This window comes from Crocuta crocuta, unplaced genomic scaffold (assembly GCF_008692635.1).
Source record: "Crocuta crocuta isolate KB4526 unplaced genomic scaffold, BGI_CrCroc_1.0 scaffold1280, whole genome shotgun sequence".
Taxonomy (NCBI): Eukaryota; Metazoa; Chordata; class Mammalia; order Carnivora; family Hyaenidae; genus Crocuta; species Crocuta crocuta.
This window is the reverse complement of record NW_027531014.1, coordinates 34,322-50,717: the sequence shown is the minus strand read 5'-3', so window position 1 is coordinate 50,717 and position 16,396 is coordinate 34,322. Positions and strand designations below refer to the sequence as shown.

Genomic DNA, 16,396 nt, shown 5'->3' with positions numbered 1-16,396 from the left:
TTGTTCAAAGAAGAGATCACTAAGATAAACCCTAAGGCAGATTCTAAAGGCTGAGTGCTGGGAAGCACACAGGGCTGGTCAGTCTGCTGAGGCTGGCAAAGAAACAAATACCGCAGATCATTCCCTCTGGGCTCTATCCATGACCCTAGCACCACAATAGGACTTATATATAAAGTGTATATAAATTGGATTTGTTTCCAAGTTCCAGAAAAAGTTTCTTTATACCATTTCAGGAAACTTCTATCTAAGCAGTCCCAAACTGGCTTAAAAATACTTTCATTTGCCTAGATATAGGGTGAAAAACAAAATTATACCTTTGTATTTTAAACTTTTTATCTCCTTATTTAGAAATCATTCAAAGTGTAAAGAGCAGAACTAATGCTTTTAAATGAATGTTACTGTTAAAATTCAGTATAACAATAGAAGATGAACAACATAAAATACTAGTTAAACATCTGTCTAAACCTATAGAATGTACAACACCAAGAGTGAACCATAACCTGAATTATGGACTCTGATGTGTGAATGTAGGTTCACCAATTTTAACAAAGGTACCACTGTGGTGGGGATGCTGATGATGCGGGAGGCTATGCACTTGTGAAGGCAGGAGGTGTGTGGAAAATCTCTGTACCTTCCCTTCAATTTTGCTGTGATCCCAAGATTACTCTAAAAAATATGTTTTAATTTTATTCTGATTTTTATTTTTTTAAATGTTTTAATTTTAAAACACACAAAAAAATACCAAATAACAGATCCTTTTTTTGTTTTGAGGATTGAGCATTTCAGTATGGTGTGGAAAAATAAAGGAAGAGAAGGATGGGGGATTCAAAACTAATAAAATTGCCTCCAGCATAAAGACAAATAAAATCTGTACAACAAGGCAATGTTGTTGAGAAACTGAAAACTGGACATATGATTTACATTTTGTTTTGGTTTTGTTTGATATTTTTGTAAATACGTTCTCTAATTAGAGAGTTATAAGCACAAGATCTATGTTAGATATTTCCTATAAATGTTTCTGTGTTAACAAATTGATTATTAAGTAAACGAAGAAAGGGCATGTGAGTAGGCCTACCAGGATGTTCTCCTTCAAGTCCCAACACTGGCTTCTTATGACACTTCTCTCTCCAGCTGGAATCCCTCTTGACTTGGTGCAAGGCGGTGATGAGAAATCACACAGCGGTAACAACATTCATCCTGCTGGGATTAACAGATGATCCCAAAATGCAAGTTCTGCTTTTTGTATTTTTGTTTCTCACCTACATATTGAGTGTGGCTGGAAACCTCATCATTATCGCCCTCACGCTTTTGGATTCCCATCTTAAAACTCCTATGTATTTTTTCCTCCAGAATTTCTCTTTCTTAGAAGTCTCATTCACCACTGTCTGTATTCCCAGATTCCTGTATATGATGACAACTGGAGACAATACTGTTACCTACAATGCTTGTGCCACCCAATTATTTTTTATTGTCCTCTTTGGAGCAACAGAATTTTTTCTCCTTGTTGCCATGTCCTATGACCGCTATGTGGCCATTTGTAAGCCCCTGCACTACACGATCATCATGAACAACAGAGTCTGTACTATCCTCATTCTCTGCTGTTGGTTCGCTGGCCTGTTAATCATCCTCCCACCTCTTGGCATGGGCCTCCAGCTGGAATTCTGTGACTCAAATGTGATTGATCATTTTGGCTGTGATGTGTCTCCTATTCTGCAGATAACCTGCTCAGACACAGTGTTAATAGAGAGAATTGTTTTGAGTTTTGCTGTGCTGACACTCATTATTACTTTAGTGTGTGTAGTCCTCTCCTATACATACATCATTAAGACCATTCTACAATTCCCTTCTGCCCAACAAAGGAAAAAGGCCTTTTCCACCTGCTCCTCCCATATGATTGTGGTTTCCATCACCTATGGCAGCTGTATCTTCATCTACATCAAACCTTCAGCAAAGGAAGGAGTAGCTACTAATAAAGTAGTGTCTGTGCTCACTACTTCAGTTGCTCCTCTGCTTAACCCATTCATTTATACACTTCGAAACAAACAAGTGAAAGATGCCTTCAAAGACACAGTAAAACGGATTGTATTTCTCACAAAGAAGTAAGAGACTATTGTTCTTTGAGGCTGAGTTGAATTAAATTTGAATCCGAATAACCCATGAGCAACATCCACAAATTTGCCAAATAAATGGTTTCAGTTAACTAGATTCTTTCCTTTAAACCAATTTATCCACAAAAATATTTCTACTGCCCATTTGGAAATTTTTTTGACTGTAATGTATCCTGAAACATGATATGACTGCAGAAGAAAAAGAACAAGACTTCCAAGTACTAAATGTGTTCTAGTGACATTGCGATTGATGGTGTTTAACCATAAACTTGAGGAGAACAAGACTGAATTCAGGGGAACAACAACTAAGTCCTGGTCAGTAACTTCTTCAATATCCAGACTTACATTATTCCTTGATTTAAGAAGAATGTTAGTGAGGGGCGGGCAAAATGGGTGAAGGGGGTCAAGTGTGTGCCGGTGGGTGGTAACTAGACTTGTGGTGGTGATCCCTTCATAATGTATACAGATGTCAATTAAATGCTGTAAACCTGAAACTTATATAATGTTACATACCAACTTTACCTTGGTTTTTAAAAAAGATGAATGTTAGAGATTAGGAGGCTTGATCAAAACATCAGAAATGTTACTAATTTGAGAAGAGCATTTGGTTGTTTAGCATAGACTGACTACTAAAGATAAAATCCAGGTACAGTGCGGAAAAAAAAAAAAAAGAAAAAGGGGGAGACATGAGAGGAAAAGTAATAGTCATTTAGGGACCTTGAACCAAATATTTGGAATTCTTTCTATAAAAGGGTAAAAACAGTAGTTGTGAAAGTATAGTTGTATGCTCTCATAGTACATATACAACCATTATTTATGTTTATTAAACATTATCCAATTGCACAAATGTATTTTTTCATTGTGTACTCCTTATTTTCAATTGCTCAAGGTAATGGCTATCATATAAGTGTCTTTTATATTTCAAAAATATTCAGAGAAAACAAATTTTTTCTCCAAGGTCTTTCTTCTTCTTTCTCTTAAGATTACTAAAAAACCAACAAAATCCCACTAAATGTTGCCTAGTTTCCCTTCTGATAATTAATTTAAGCATACATCTATATAATGTATGTATTTACTTAGTAGTTGGGTTGATCACTTCACCTGACTTGTGAATCCTTAGCAAGCAGAGTTTGTATATTAGTTTCATTGTTTGTTTTGGATGATGATGAAGAAAGTTAAGATTATTGTAGATTTGGGGCACCTGGGTGGCCCAGTCAGTTAAGCATCTGACTTCTGCTGAGGTCACGATCTCACAGTTAGTGAGTTCGAGCCCTATGTTGGGCTCTGGTGTTGACAGCTCAGAGCCTGGAGCCTGCTTCGGATTCTGTGTCTCCCTTTCTCTCTGACCACCTCCCCCCCATCCTCACCTCTCCTCAAAAACAAATAAACATTAAAATCAGAGGAAAAAGAATATTGTAGATTCAAAAAAATACCCTGACTAACTTGCCATTCAAGAACCAAGTGCAGGGCATGTGGGTGGCTTATTCAGTTCAGTATCCAACTTCGACTCAGGTCATGATCTTGCAGTTCCTGAGTTTGAGCCCCGTTGGACTCTATGCTAACAGCTCAGAGCTTGGAGCCTCTTTGGATTCTTTGTCTCCCTCTCTCTCTGCCCTTCCCCCACTCATGCTCTGTCTGTCTCTCTCTCTCTCTCAAAAATAAATAAACACTAAAAAAAATTTTTTTTAAAGAACCAAATGCATCTAGATAGGTTCAATATTGGAAATTCAGTAGGTTCATGAAAGAGGCTCTCTTCTCTTGTTCACTTACTCACTAAAAGGAAATGAAAAAGGGTTGCATTATATCAGGTCTTTGGAGCCGAAGGTAGTGCATCAAATAACTGAGGTAATGCTTGGATCCAACTCTATTTCCTAAACATAACTCAAATATTATTGAAATTGATGATGACTTTTCACTTTGCCCAGTTTGAACACTGAAAATGTTCAGATCTTTTCTGAACTTAATTTTATGTGTAAGTTCCCTTCACATGGAGGGGGAAAATTTTTATGCCAGCTGCTCTCCCTGAACTCTTCCTTCTAGATTCCCATTTCAGTCACTCAGTATTATCAGTTTTTTCCATCAAAAATCCTTGTTTACATTTCATATTCCCATTATACTTCTAATCTAAAATTTTATCTCTCAGCCAGAATTATCTTGACAACTGCCCAATAATATCCTATTTTTAATCTCTTCTCTTTATTAGTCATCCTAAGCAATATTACAATATATATTATCCTAAAGCACTATTTTAATTCGTTTACTTGTTGCTTTAAATCTTCTAGAACTTTCTAGCTCTTAATTTTGAAACTTATTCTCTTAGCAATCACGAGTTGCCAAAATCTATGTTCAATTGCACTAATCCAACATTTTCTGCAGCTCCTCAACAAACCCTTATTCAAAATCTAAGCTTTTCACATGATAGTCGCCTACCTGAAATACCCTTAATTTTCTATTCAAACCTATTTATACCCTATTCAAACATAAGTGATTTTTCAGAGGCCAGCTCAAATTCATCTTCCATTTCCCTCCCCTCATCGTTTCTTCCCCCAATGATTTTCTATTTCTATACACCTCATTCTTGTTAATTCCACATATTTTGTCATTATTCCCCAGTTGGTTTGCATTGTTTATGTTCTATATGTTTAATCTTGTCTCTATAATTCTCCAAGGGCAAATATCTTTGACAAAGGAAGTATTTTAAAATTGTCTTAATAATAAATGCCAGTTTACCACTTCTACATGAGGTGTCAATTATACAGATCTGACTGCCTAAGCTGAACTCTTTTTATAAGTCTCATATAGCTCAATAATATATGATAGTAGATGCTTTTAATATTTATACATTATTTCCTCAGAGTTTGAATTAACTTTGCTCCAACAATTCTAATGAAACCACATCTCCCTTCCTGATTAGATATAATCTAACTAGGTATCACTTAATATCACTTAAACCTCACACTATAATTACCCATACTATTTCTTCTGCTTCCATCCAAGACCTGTCATCATTTTTTCATTTATTCACTCAACAATTATTGAGTAACTACTATGTGCCAGGTACTCTTTATGAACAGATAGGACAAAATTTCTGGACTCATGGAAGTTGTATTCCACCCTCAAAAAGGAAAAAGATGATGCTTATATGTAAATAGGACTTCGTAAATTCACTCTTACTCTTAGTCTCTAGTACCCTTCTTTAAGTATGGCCTCCTTGGACTCACCAAACTACACGCCCGAAAAACAAACAACCCAGTGAAGAAATGGGCAGAAGATATGAACAGACACTTCTCCAAAGAGGACATCCAGATGGCCAACAGACACATGAAACGATGCTCAGCATCCCTCCTCATCAGGGAAATACAAATCAAAACCACACTGAGATACCACCTCACGCCAGTCAGAGTGGCTAAAATGAGCAAATCAGAGAACTCTAGATGCTGGCGAGGATGTGGAGAAACGGGCACCCTCCTACACTGTTGGTGGGAATGTAAACTGGTACAGCCCCTCTGGAAAACAGTGTGGAGGTTCCTAAGGAAACTAACAATAGAACTCCCCTAGGACCCAGCAATAGCACTGCTAGGAATTTACCCAAGGGATACAGGAGTGCTGAGGCATAGGAGCACATGTACCCCAATGTTCATAGCAGCACTCTCCACAATAGCTAAAACATGGAAAGAGCCTAAGTGTCCATCAACAGATGAATGGATCAAGAAGATGTGGTTTATCTATACCATGGAATACTACATGGCAATGAGAAACAATGAAATCTGGCCATGTGTAGCAACATGGATGGACCTTGAGGGTGTTATGCTGAGCGAAATAAGTCAGGCAGAGAAGGACAAATATCATATGTGTGCACGTATAGGAGGATTAGGAGGAACTTGACGGAGGACCAAGGGGGAGAAGAAGGGCGGAAATGGTGGGGGAAAGGGAGAGAAGCAAACCATGAGAGACTCTTGAATGCTGACAAAAACTGAGGACTGATGGATGTGGGGGGGAGGAGGGATGGGCATGGAGGAGGGCACTTGTGAGGATGAGCACTGGGTGTTATGTGGTAACTAATTTGACAATAAACTATTTGTAAAAAAAAAAAAAAGTATGGCCTCCTTGGAAAATAAAAATAAATATACTAACATTGATGAGGAATGTCAAAGGAACAGAGAAAGCAACTGAGAGCTTCCAATTGCCAAAGCTGGAACAATTTGGGTAACAAAATAAATAAAATAGTATTAGATAATAACCCAAAGTATAAAATAAATATCCAAGAATTCATACTGATATAAATAAATGATTGAATAAATTAATAAATAAGGGAGAAGAGACATATCTTCTGCGCAGAAGTATTCCAAATAATTTATCTGGACACTCCATAACTTTACAGTGGAAAAACTGACTGTCTCTTAGTCAGGTGATCTATATCAACAGCAGCCATCATAAGTCATGTTGAAAGTATCTATTTTATCACATGATGTGATAAAAATGCTACTGTACCTCTGTGGTCTTCCTCCCAAGAGCATCAGACAAATTCTTATAGTGGGGAATCCTATAAAATATCTGACCAACAATCCTTATAACTGTCAAGGTCTTCAAATATAGGGAAAATGAGAGAAACGGTCATAGTGGGGACCCTAAAGATAACATGACAACTAAATGTCATGTGGTATCCTAAATGAGGTCCTGGAATGGAAAAAAAAAAAAAAAAACACCACATATTGAAAGGTGAAAACTCAGAAAATATGAACAAACTATGGATTTTATTTAATAATAATATATCAGAATTGGTTCATTAACAAATGCATCATACTAACGTAACATATTAATAATAGGGGGAAATGGACATATATATGAGAACCAGCTATACTACCTACTCAATTTTTCTGTAAATCTAAAACTGTTCTAAAAAAATAAGGTCTATTAAAAAATAAATATAAATAATCCTCAAATTAAATGACAGCTATTTTCTCCATGCTGGAAAAATGTACAGCTACTTAAATGATAGATTTGAAAGAAAATTTAAACATCTCTTTTACAGGCTACTCAACAAAAGGATGTCATTCAACACCATTGTTCCATTTCTCTTATTCTTTTCTTTAGCCTACTGATGACCTGTGTTCAATCTCCTGTTGCATTTTCCTCACCATCTTCACTAGTATTTCTGGGATGACCTCTTAAACAGCTATCAAATTTTTGTTCTTAAAGGTAGCAACAAAGGATCTTTATTAGTCTCTCAGACCTAGGACCCTCAGGGAATGTATTATTTGTCAGCACAATTGATCCCAAAGTGGCTGCTCTGAAGAGAGAAAAATGTTTGTTACTTTGGATAGTAAAAAAACCTCCAAAAAAAAAAAAAAAGCTCCCCAGAAAGCTAATGTCTCCTGCTCAAGCCATCACTTCTCCCAAGAAGAGAAAGTTCTAGAAATTCTCTGGCCTTCAACACATGTTTTATATATAGTTTAATAAATATTTGAATACACATACGTCCCACATTTTGCTCTGCAGTATACAAAATACAACAAAGTAAATCTGCCCCAGGACAACAAAACAATATATAAAATATACAGCTGTGAAAAGTTAACAAAACAAGAAACTGCATAAGACAACATACATTGAAGTACACAGATCATTTGTACTTTGAATACAGAAGGGAGTCAAGTGAAATAATAATTGCATTTCTGCTATTTACTATGTGCTGGGCATCATTCTAAGAAATATGTACAGTAATAACAGTAATTAAAATCCATATATATTATACCTTATTATCATCAATATAGTAGTAGTAGCAACAAACCACCATTATCATTCTTGTATTGCAGATAAAGGAACTCAGGCACAGTACCTAAAACACACAACTAATAGATAGAAAAGCTGAGATCTGGAGGCACGTGGGTAGCTCAGTCAGTTACGTGACTGACTTTGGCTCAGGTCATGATCTAAGTTTGTGAGTTTAAGCCCACTTTGGATCCTCTGTCCCTCTCTCTCTCTGCCCCTCCCCTATTCATGCTCTCTCTTTCTCTCTCTCTATCTCTCTCTCAAAAATAAACATTTTTTAAAAAGCAATTAAAAAAAAAGTTAAGCTCTGAACCCAGGTAATCTGGATCCAGAGTCGATATATGTCCAGAACACAATACTATTAATCCATTCTGGCAGGCCCTGTGAAGAGACAGAACTCTTCTTAGACCCAGAAAAAGAACTAAAAAGGTTAAAAAGTAAGCAGAGAGAATTTCTTATATCAACAACAACAAAACTAAAACTAAAACTAAAACAAAAAAAAATTGGATTAAACAAATTAACGAGACTATGTTTCAAATCTCTTGGGTAAATCTTGTACCTTAATTAAGCAAAATCCCTGAGCAAAATGTTTAAGGCAGATATAAAAATTAGAAATAATTAATGATATTTACTGACTGACTAATGAGGCAAAATTAGAAATAATATTGACTGATTGATTAATATGAAGTGGGAGGAAAGCAAAGTCTACATCACTTGTAGAGTTTAAATTTCGATGACTGGAAATACACTGCTCTTGACACAGACAAATACATAGAGAATCATAAACCCTCCAATTCTATTCTTCAAACTTGTTTCATCTAGGTCTTTTGCTATTACATATAAATTTTAAAATCCAGCTTATTAGATTCTCCTTGAAAGGAAAGTCTGTAGGAATTTTGATTTGGACTGTGAAGACTACATTATCAATTTGGGGAGAATTGGAATCCTAACACTCTTAAGTCTTCTGATCCATTAACATGTTCTATGTCTCCTGAGGCCTTCTGTAATCCTCCTACCATGATTTATAGTTTCAAACATTCAAAAATGGCACTTTTGTTAGATTTATCCCTAAGTAATTCGTGTTTTTATGTGATTTTATGTAAACTGTGCCTTTTATTTTCTAATTGTGCATTGTTATGGATTGCAATTGATGTTTATCAATTGTTACTGTCCTAAGCTCACTTTGCAGCTTGTTACTGTCCTAAGCTCACTTATTAGTTTCAGTATCTACTTTATATTTCCCTTTGATTTTCTATATTGATGATCATGTCATCAGAAAATAAAAACTATTTTAATGCTTAATTTCTATTTGTCATGGCTTTTGTATTTTCCTGCACTAATTAAGTCCATTATTACAATGTTGAATAGAAATGGTGAGAGAAGACAACCATATCTTGTTCCTAAATCACAAGGGGGGGAAGTCATTCAGTCTTTCATCATTGAGGATGATGATATGGGTGTTTTTTAGATGCTTTTATCATAAGGCTAGTGGTGTTGCTGTTGTTATTTATCATCGTAATTTCAGTTGCCTCTACTAGAGAATCTCAACGGGAGCTAACTGCCTGACTGTCTCCCTTTTCCCACCAGACTCTGCCTCTGAATATGCTGGGAACCTCTTAGCACAAGCCATGAACTCTTTACTATTTAAATATTTATTTGTTGTCGACAAATAGAGCTTTTATCCTAGATATGAATGATGTACTCATACCTGTTTTCCTGATTCAACAGGTTATACTCTTGTAAAATAAAAATAAAACCCAAATATGAAAACAAAAATCTCTTCCTAGCCTGCTAGAGTTTGAAAATGAATATGTGTTGCATTTTGTCAGATGCTGGTCCTATGTATATATACTTAAAAAATATTTTTTTTCTTAGTCTGATAATATGCAACTTTTTTGGTTAATTTTTGTATGTTCAATCAACTTTGTGTAATTGGGATGTACCCCCACTTAATTACAATGTATTTTATTTACATATATTACTAGATTTCATTTACTTTAATTTTATAAAAGATTTTTTTCATATATTCATAAAGGATACTGGTCCATAGTATCCTTTCTTCTAATGTCTATTTTATTTGCTGTAACAGTAATTCTTACCTCAAAATAAGTTGGAATGTATTTCCTCATATTTATTTTCTGAAAGACTTGTGCAAAGTTGGTATTATTTCTCCCTTAAATGTTCAGTAGCATTCACCAGTGAAGCCATCTGGAACTAGAATTTTCTGTATGGAGTGGTTTTTAACTATGAATTCAATTGGTTTAGGAATCACAGAACTCTTCAAGTTATCTATTTCTTCTCAGTTAAGCTTTGGTAATTTGTGTCTTTTGGTGCAAATGATAATCCATTTCATCTAATTTGTTGAAATTATCACCATAAATCCCTCATAATATACGCAGGAGCTGTGGTAATGTATCCTCTTTTGATACTAATATTAGTAATTCTGCCACCTCCCTTATTTTCCTGTTCAGTCTTACTAGAGATTTATTGATTTTATTGTTCATTTGTTCTTTACAAATATCTAATTTTTGTTTCGTTGATTTTTATCTATAATTTTTCTGTCCTATATTTTACTGAGTCCTGGCAATATCATTTTTATTTTTCTTCTGCTTGCTTGGTGTTTGATTTGATTTTCTTTTGCAGTTGCTTAAAGTGAAAGTGTGCATCATTGACATGGAGGAGGGCAGTTGCGGGGATGAGCACTGGGTGTTATATGGAAACCAACTTGACAATAAACTATTTGTAAAAAAAAAAAGTGTGCATCATTAAATTTAGATCTTTATTCACTTTCAATACAGTAATAGAAGGGTATTAAATTTCTCACTGAGTATATTTTAGCAACATCCTAAAACTTTAATATGTGCTATTTTTATTTCAATTCTGTTCAAAATACTTTATTTTCCTGTGTTATTTGGAAATATATTCCTTGTTTTTCAAATATTGAAGGATTTTCCATATGTTGTTTGGTTACTGTTTCTAGTTTAACTCCACTGTAGTCAGACAACATACTTCTTATTATTTCAGTCTTTTTATTGAGACTCATTTTGTGGCCCAGAATATGTTTATCTTGGTGAACAATTGATATGTACTTGAAAAAAACATACAATGAAGCTGGTATATAGTAGATTGCCTTATAAATGCCAATCTTGTCAACTTGACTTAAATTTTTCTATGCCTTTACTGATTTCACGTCTACTAGTTCTGTCCTTTTCTGAAAGAGGGGTGCTGCAGGCTCCACTATATTGTAGGTTTGCATATTTCTCATTTCCATCCTATCAGTTTGTGCCTTGTGTATTTTGAAATCTGTAAATGAAGCAAACACTTTATCATGAATTCCCTCTTCATTTCAGGTAATATTCCTGTTCTCATATCTACTTTGTCAGGTATTTATATAGTGAATTCAGCTTTCTTCTGTTCAGTGTTTGCATACTGTCTTCAAAATATTTTTACTTTACCATGTATTTACAGTTGGTCTTTTCTTGACTGGATATAACTGAGCTTGCTTTCTTATCCAATCCGTTGATCATTAACTTTTAATTGGAATAGTTAGACAATTTACATTTAATATAATTGTCTTTATATTTGGGTTTAATCTACTATACTGACATTTTTTCTCATTGTTCCATGTTTGTCTTCTTTTTTATTGGACTCTCAAGGGAATCTTTTGTTCATTCACTTAGTTGATCCTTCCACACTTGTTGCACACTCAATGGATATAGCTATTGCTGTTTATGTAAATGTAAAGTTTAGTGGGAGATCTGTCTCCTTTTTCAGAAAAGCTGGAAGATCAATTGTTTTTAGATAAGTTGTTTTTTAGAACATTTACTATGTGCCAGATACTGTGCTAGACATTTTACATGATTTCACTCAACTGATCCTCACAGCAGCTCTCTGAGCTATGTTGTATTATAATCCACATTTTACAGTGAACATTTTCCCTACTGTTCGATTGGAACAATCGATACTTGGAATTTTTGTCTTTTAAATTTCTTAGGAGGAAAGGTGACTGGAAATTAAGGGGTATGAGTCACTGAGGAGAACTTGCAGAATTTTTGTGAGTGCTAGTGTCGGATGCACACCACTAATGCAGTATGGTCTACACTTAATTGCTTCTAGTCACTTATTCCTGTCCTGCTTTGAGTCACACTAAGGACCTTTATGGTTAAAATACATTCAGAAGCCATGAAAGGCCACCAGAGAGGTAAGTATAATTAAGTTTGTTTTGAAATTTGGGTACTAAGTAATGTTGACAATTTTCCAAAAGAAGAATCAACAATAATTCTGAGATACTGCCTTGTTCTATATAACATGTGACATGACTTTCAATAAGACCTTTTAATACTGTTCATGGAAGGGACACAGGTTAATAACAAAACAGATGATATATAAAGGATACAGTCACCTATGAAAGGTATTGAGAAGCACTTTCACTTCCGTCCAATGAAAACGTCTCCTCCAATATTCTCCACTACACAATTATAATCCCCAAGCTTAGGATATAACCTTCTTTAATGGGGTTTATATTTTACAACACATTGCTCTCATGTGTGTAAACACATTAGGTTATTGGTCATTGAACACATGAAGACATTTATATACTATTTTGCAAGGGTTTATTAATTTCTTTTCCAGATTAAATTGGAGAAAAATTAAATATTGACAGAGAAAATTTAAGAAGAACTTTAGGACCCAAGGCATAGTCCAGGGTAATGGCTACACAAACAGGTATCAACTGAGGACATCTGAAACCTAGATCAAAAGCAGGAAATGGAGGGGCACCTGGATGTCTCAGTCAGTTAAGTGTCCGACTTTGGCTCAGGTCATGATCTCATGGTTCATGAGTTTGAGCCCCACATCAGGCTCTGTGCAGACAGCTCAGAGGGTGGAGTCTGCTTCAGATTCCATGTCTCCTTCTCTTTCTGCACTCCCTCTTTCATTCTTTATCTCTCTCTCAAAAATAAACATTAAAAAAAAAATTTTAAGAGGGGCGCCTGGGTGGCTTAGTCGGTTGAGCGTCCGACTTTCGCTTAGGTCAGGATATCGCGGTTCGTGGGTTCGAGCCCCACGTCGGGCTCTGTGCTGACTGCCAGCTCAGAGCCTGGAGCCTGTTTCAGTCTGTGACTCCCTCTCTCTCTGACCCTCCCCTGCTCACGCTGTCTCTCTCGCTCCTAGAAATTAAAAAAAAAAAAATTTTAAGAGATGGGATTAGGTAGTCAGGATGGAAAGATAGTTGGGGTCCAGAGCCTTGACCTATCACCTTTAATATTTGGTATCTTATGATCAGTCTGAGCGACTATTACCTGGGACGGTACCATGCAGCAGGCAATAAGAGCTGGAGGCTGTTGCACTTCCCTGAAATAATCTCTGAAAACCAGGGGAAGGATATACAATGCAACAGGACGTAGTTCATCCCTCAGAAGGGAAAAACCATGTTTCCCTGGAGTCGAGGGAAATACACTTCAAGGTTATTTGCGGGAAATATTTTCCAACAACCAAGTGAAAACCATTCTTAGAAAAAACTAATTGCAGTCTTCTGGGAGAATCCTGGTCCCTTTAAGTAGTGGGAGAAATCAGGAGCCCTAGAGACAGCAAATACACATGGGAAATATTTGAATAGCTACAATGTGATTAACTTTAGATTGTTGAAGAGCAATTGCCTGCCTACTATTGGCCCTAATTCAGGTACAAATAATTAACTGGCTGAAATAGTGAACTTTGGTCAGGGAGGCAGGGGTGGCATCGTATAAAAGATTGATTTTTAAAAAAAAGATTGATTTTCTACTCAAAAAAAAGAAAAGAGGGGGAAACAAGAACAGGGAGAAGTCAATTATCCATGTCCTCTCCATTTGTCCAATTATGAAAAGCGCATACTTGGGTGAAGTAAACAAATTAAAAGGCATTATTTTGAAATATTTCGGAACTAGGTCTCTGAAGTCAAACTGCTTGTCTCCATATTCCTGCTTTACCATATCCTAAGTGGATTGGATGATACCCTAGATGGTATCTTAGGTGATACCTAAAACACAAGCCTCAAGTTCTTCACTGTAAAATGTGGATTATAATACAACATAGCTCAGAGAGCTGCTGTGAGGATCAGTTGAGAGAAATCATGTAAAATGTCTAGCACAGTATCTGGCATATTGTAAATGTTCTAAAAATGTTAGTGTTATCCTAGCAAGATTTGAAAATTAATTTAAAGAGAGAAAAATGTATTTCCATATCCAGAAGCATCTCTTAAATGATTGAATTTCATCAGAAGTCTATATTTTCATTAAAAGCAAAATACCTCTACAATTGACAGTTCAAAATTATTGCCATCTTTAGAAAGTTTAGCATTGATCCATTTTCTAGTTCTACATTAACAAGAAAGCTATTCTGAATAATAAAACACATCTACTTAAGTGATTAGCCCTTCATATAGCAAATTGCACCCTTACTAGGTTTTCCAGAAGAATTATAGAGACTAAAGGACAGAAATGGGTGGACTATTTATTGACAAAGCTGGAAAACACTTTAGAGTTAGAAAATCTTGAGACCAGAAAAACAGACTTCTGACATTTTTTTCTTACATCCATAAATTTAAAAAATATATATGTAATTGGGATTCAGGAGACAAATTCATCTTCCTGACACTAATAATATATTATATACATACATATGTTATATACATAACAATAACTTCCAACTTATTAACCTCAAAACTAAGGAATTGAACAAAATGACCAACAATATCAGCTGCTTTTAAGCTGTTCATAATCTATAGGTAATAATAATATTTAAAGGGGACTCGTATCCATTAAGCTGAGGTTTTGTTACTTTCTTTTTAAGAAAGAAAGAAGGGTGGAAGGATGGGCAAAATGGTAAACACAGGCTTCCAGTTATGGAATGAATTAGTCACAGGAATAAAAGGCACAGCAAACAGTCAATAATATTGTAATCGTGTTTTATGGTGACAGATGGTAGCTACACTTGTGATAAGCATTGCATAACACACAGCAAAGTTGAATCACTGAAACGAATCATTGTTACATACCTGAAACGAATGTAACATTGTAGATCAGCTATACTGAAAAAAAATTTTTTTAAAGAAAGAGACAAGAGAACACAAAAGAGTGTGGAAGAGATGGCTAAATTAGCAGGGAACTTTTTAAATGGAGGTATTGTGAACTGGCACAAGGATTTGAAAGTCAGAGCACAAGACAAGCCCAGAAGAGAATTTGAAGGTTATGTGCAGTTTGGGAGTCAGTTCAAAGAGAAAAGAAGTGGATGAATTAAGAAATATTGTCAGCATGCTATTCTACAAATTGCAAAGAGTAAATGACAAATACTAAATGGACTTGGAAAGAAGAGAACACACAGAGTGTATTACAGCTACTTAGAGCTCTATTAATGAAGAGACTTGCCAAGGAAGTGCTACTCATGAGATTCCAAAAGTTCTCATGATATAGAAATGAGTAGAAAACTTTATGGAAGTCTTGGAGAGATATTAAGAAGGACAGAGCTATGGTTGCAGTGAGGAAAGAGTAGAAAGGGACCCAAAGTTCATCTCAGCAAAGAGGGAAAGATATCAAGCACCACGTCAGGAACAACTCCTGTTCAAGGTAAAAAGAAGAAAGAGCAAAATTTTCAGCCTTTATTTAATATTAATAATATCCCAGAAACTATGATAAGAACGCTGTATTTAATATTATTTAATCCTTACCACAAATCAACGAGGACAATGATGTCGATATCTGCATTGTATGACAGAGAGGGAAAAATACCATAAGAGACTCTTAAATACAGAGAACAAACTGAGGGTTGCTGGCTGGTGGGGTGTTGGGTGGGGGATGGGGTAAATGGGGTAAATGGGCAATGAACATTAAGGAAGGCCCTTGTTGGGAGGAGCACTGGGTGTTCTATGTAAGTGTTAAATAACCAAATTATATCCCTGAAATCAGCATTACACTATATGTTAACTAACTTGTATTTAAATTAAATACACACACACACACACACACACACACACACACACATATATTACATTTTATAGGTGATGACAGTGTAGGAAGTAAAGTACTGCAGACCCATTATTTGCACCCTCATCTGACCAATTCCAAAACCCCAACTCTTCACCACTGCCATTTACAAAATGACCCAGATAAGTGTACTGTGTTTATTCAGAAATAAACTTTCTAGCTGCCTCCATCAACCTCCTGCAGGAGAATTAGGGGTATGGGTGTCAAGGGCTAGGATGGACCCCATGGAATTCAGTCTGTTAATATCTTATTTCCACAAAACAATTCTGCGTATTAATTCTTAATAATGTAAAAATTATTGTTGGATTTACTCTTTGGCACAGGCAAATAGGTCAGGAATCAGTTCAGGGAGCATACTGGTAAAAATGATCTTTTTTGTTAATAGAATTTACTGTCAAGTTAGCTAACATACAGTGTATACAAGGTGACCTTGGCTTCAGGAGTAGATTCCCATGATTCATCACTTACGTACAACATCCAGTGCTCATCCCAAGTGCCCTC

At 35.6% G+C, this 16,396-nt stretch overlaps 1 protein-coding gene across 1 annotated transcript; it reads left to right on the top strand.

Annotated features, from left to right (window-relative positions):
* The first annotated feature begins 1,164 nt into the window (after window positions 1-1,164).
* On the top strand, window positions 1,165-2,103 carry LOC144237197 (olfactory receptor 6C2-like). The gene has a single exon (XM_077770874.1). The coding sequence runs from the start codon at window positions 1,165-1,167 to the stop codon at window positions 2,101-2,103; it is 939 nt and encodes a 312-aa protein (XP_077627000.1).
* Window positions 2,104-16,396: the final 14,293 nt, after the last annotated feature.

Excerpts from the sequence above, each read along its gene's own strand:
- LOC144237197 (XM_077770874.1), top strand. The coding sequence starts at position 1,165 with ATGAGAAATCACACAGCGGTAACAACATTCATCCTGCTGGGATTAACA.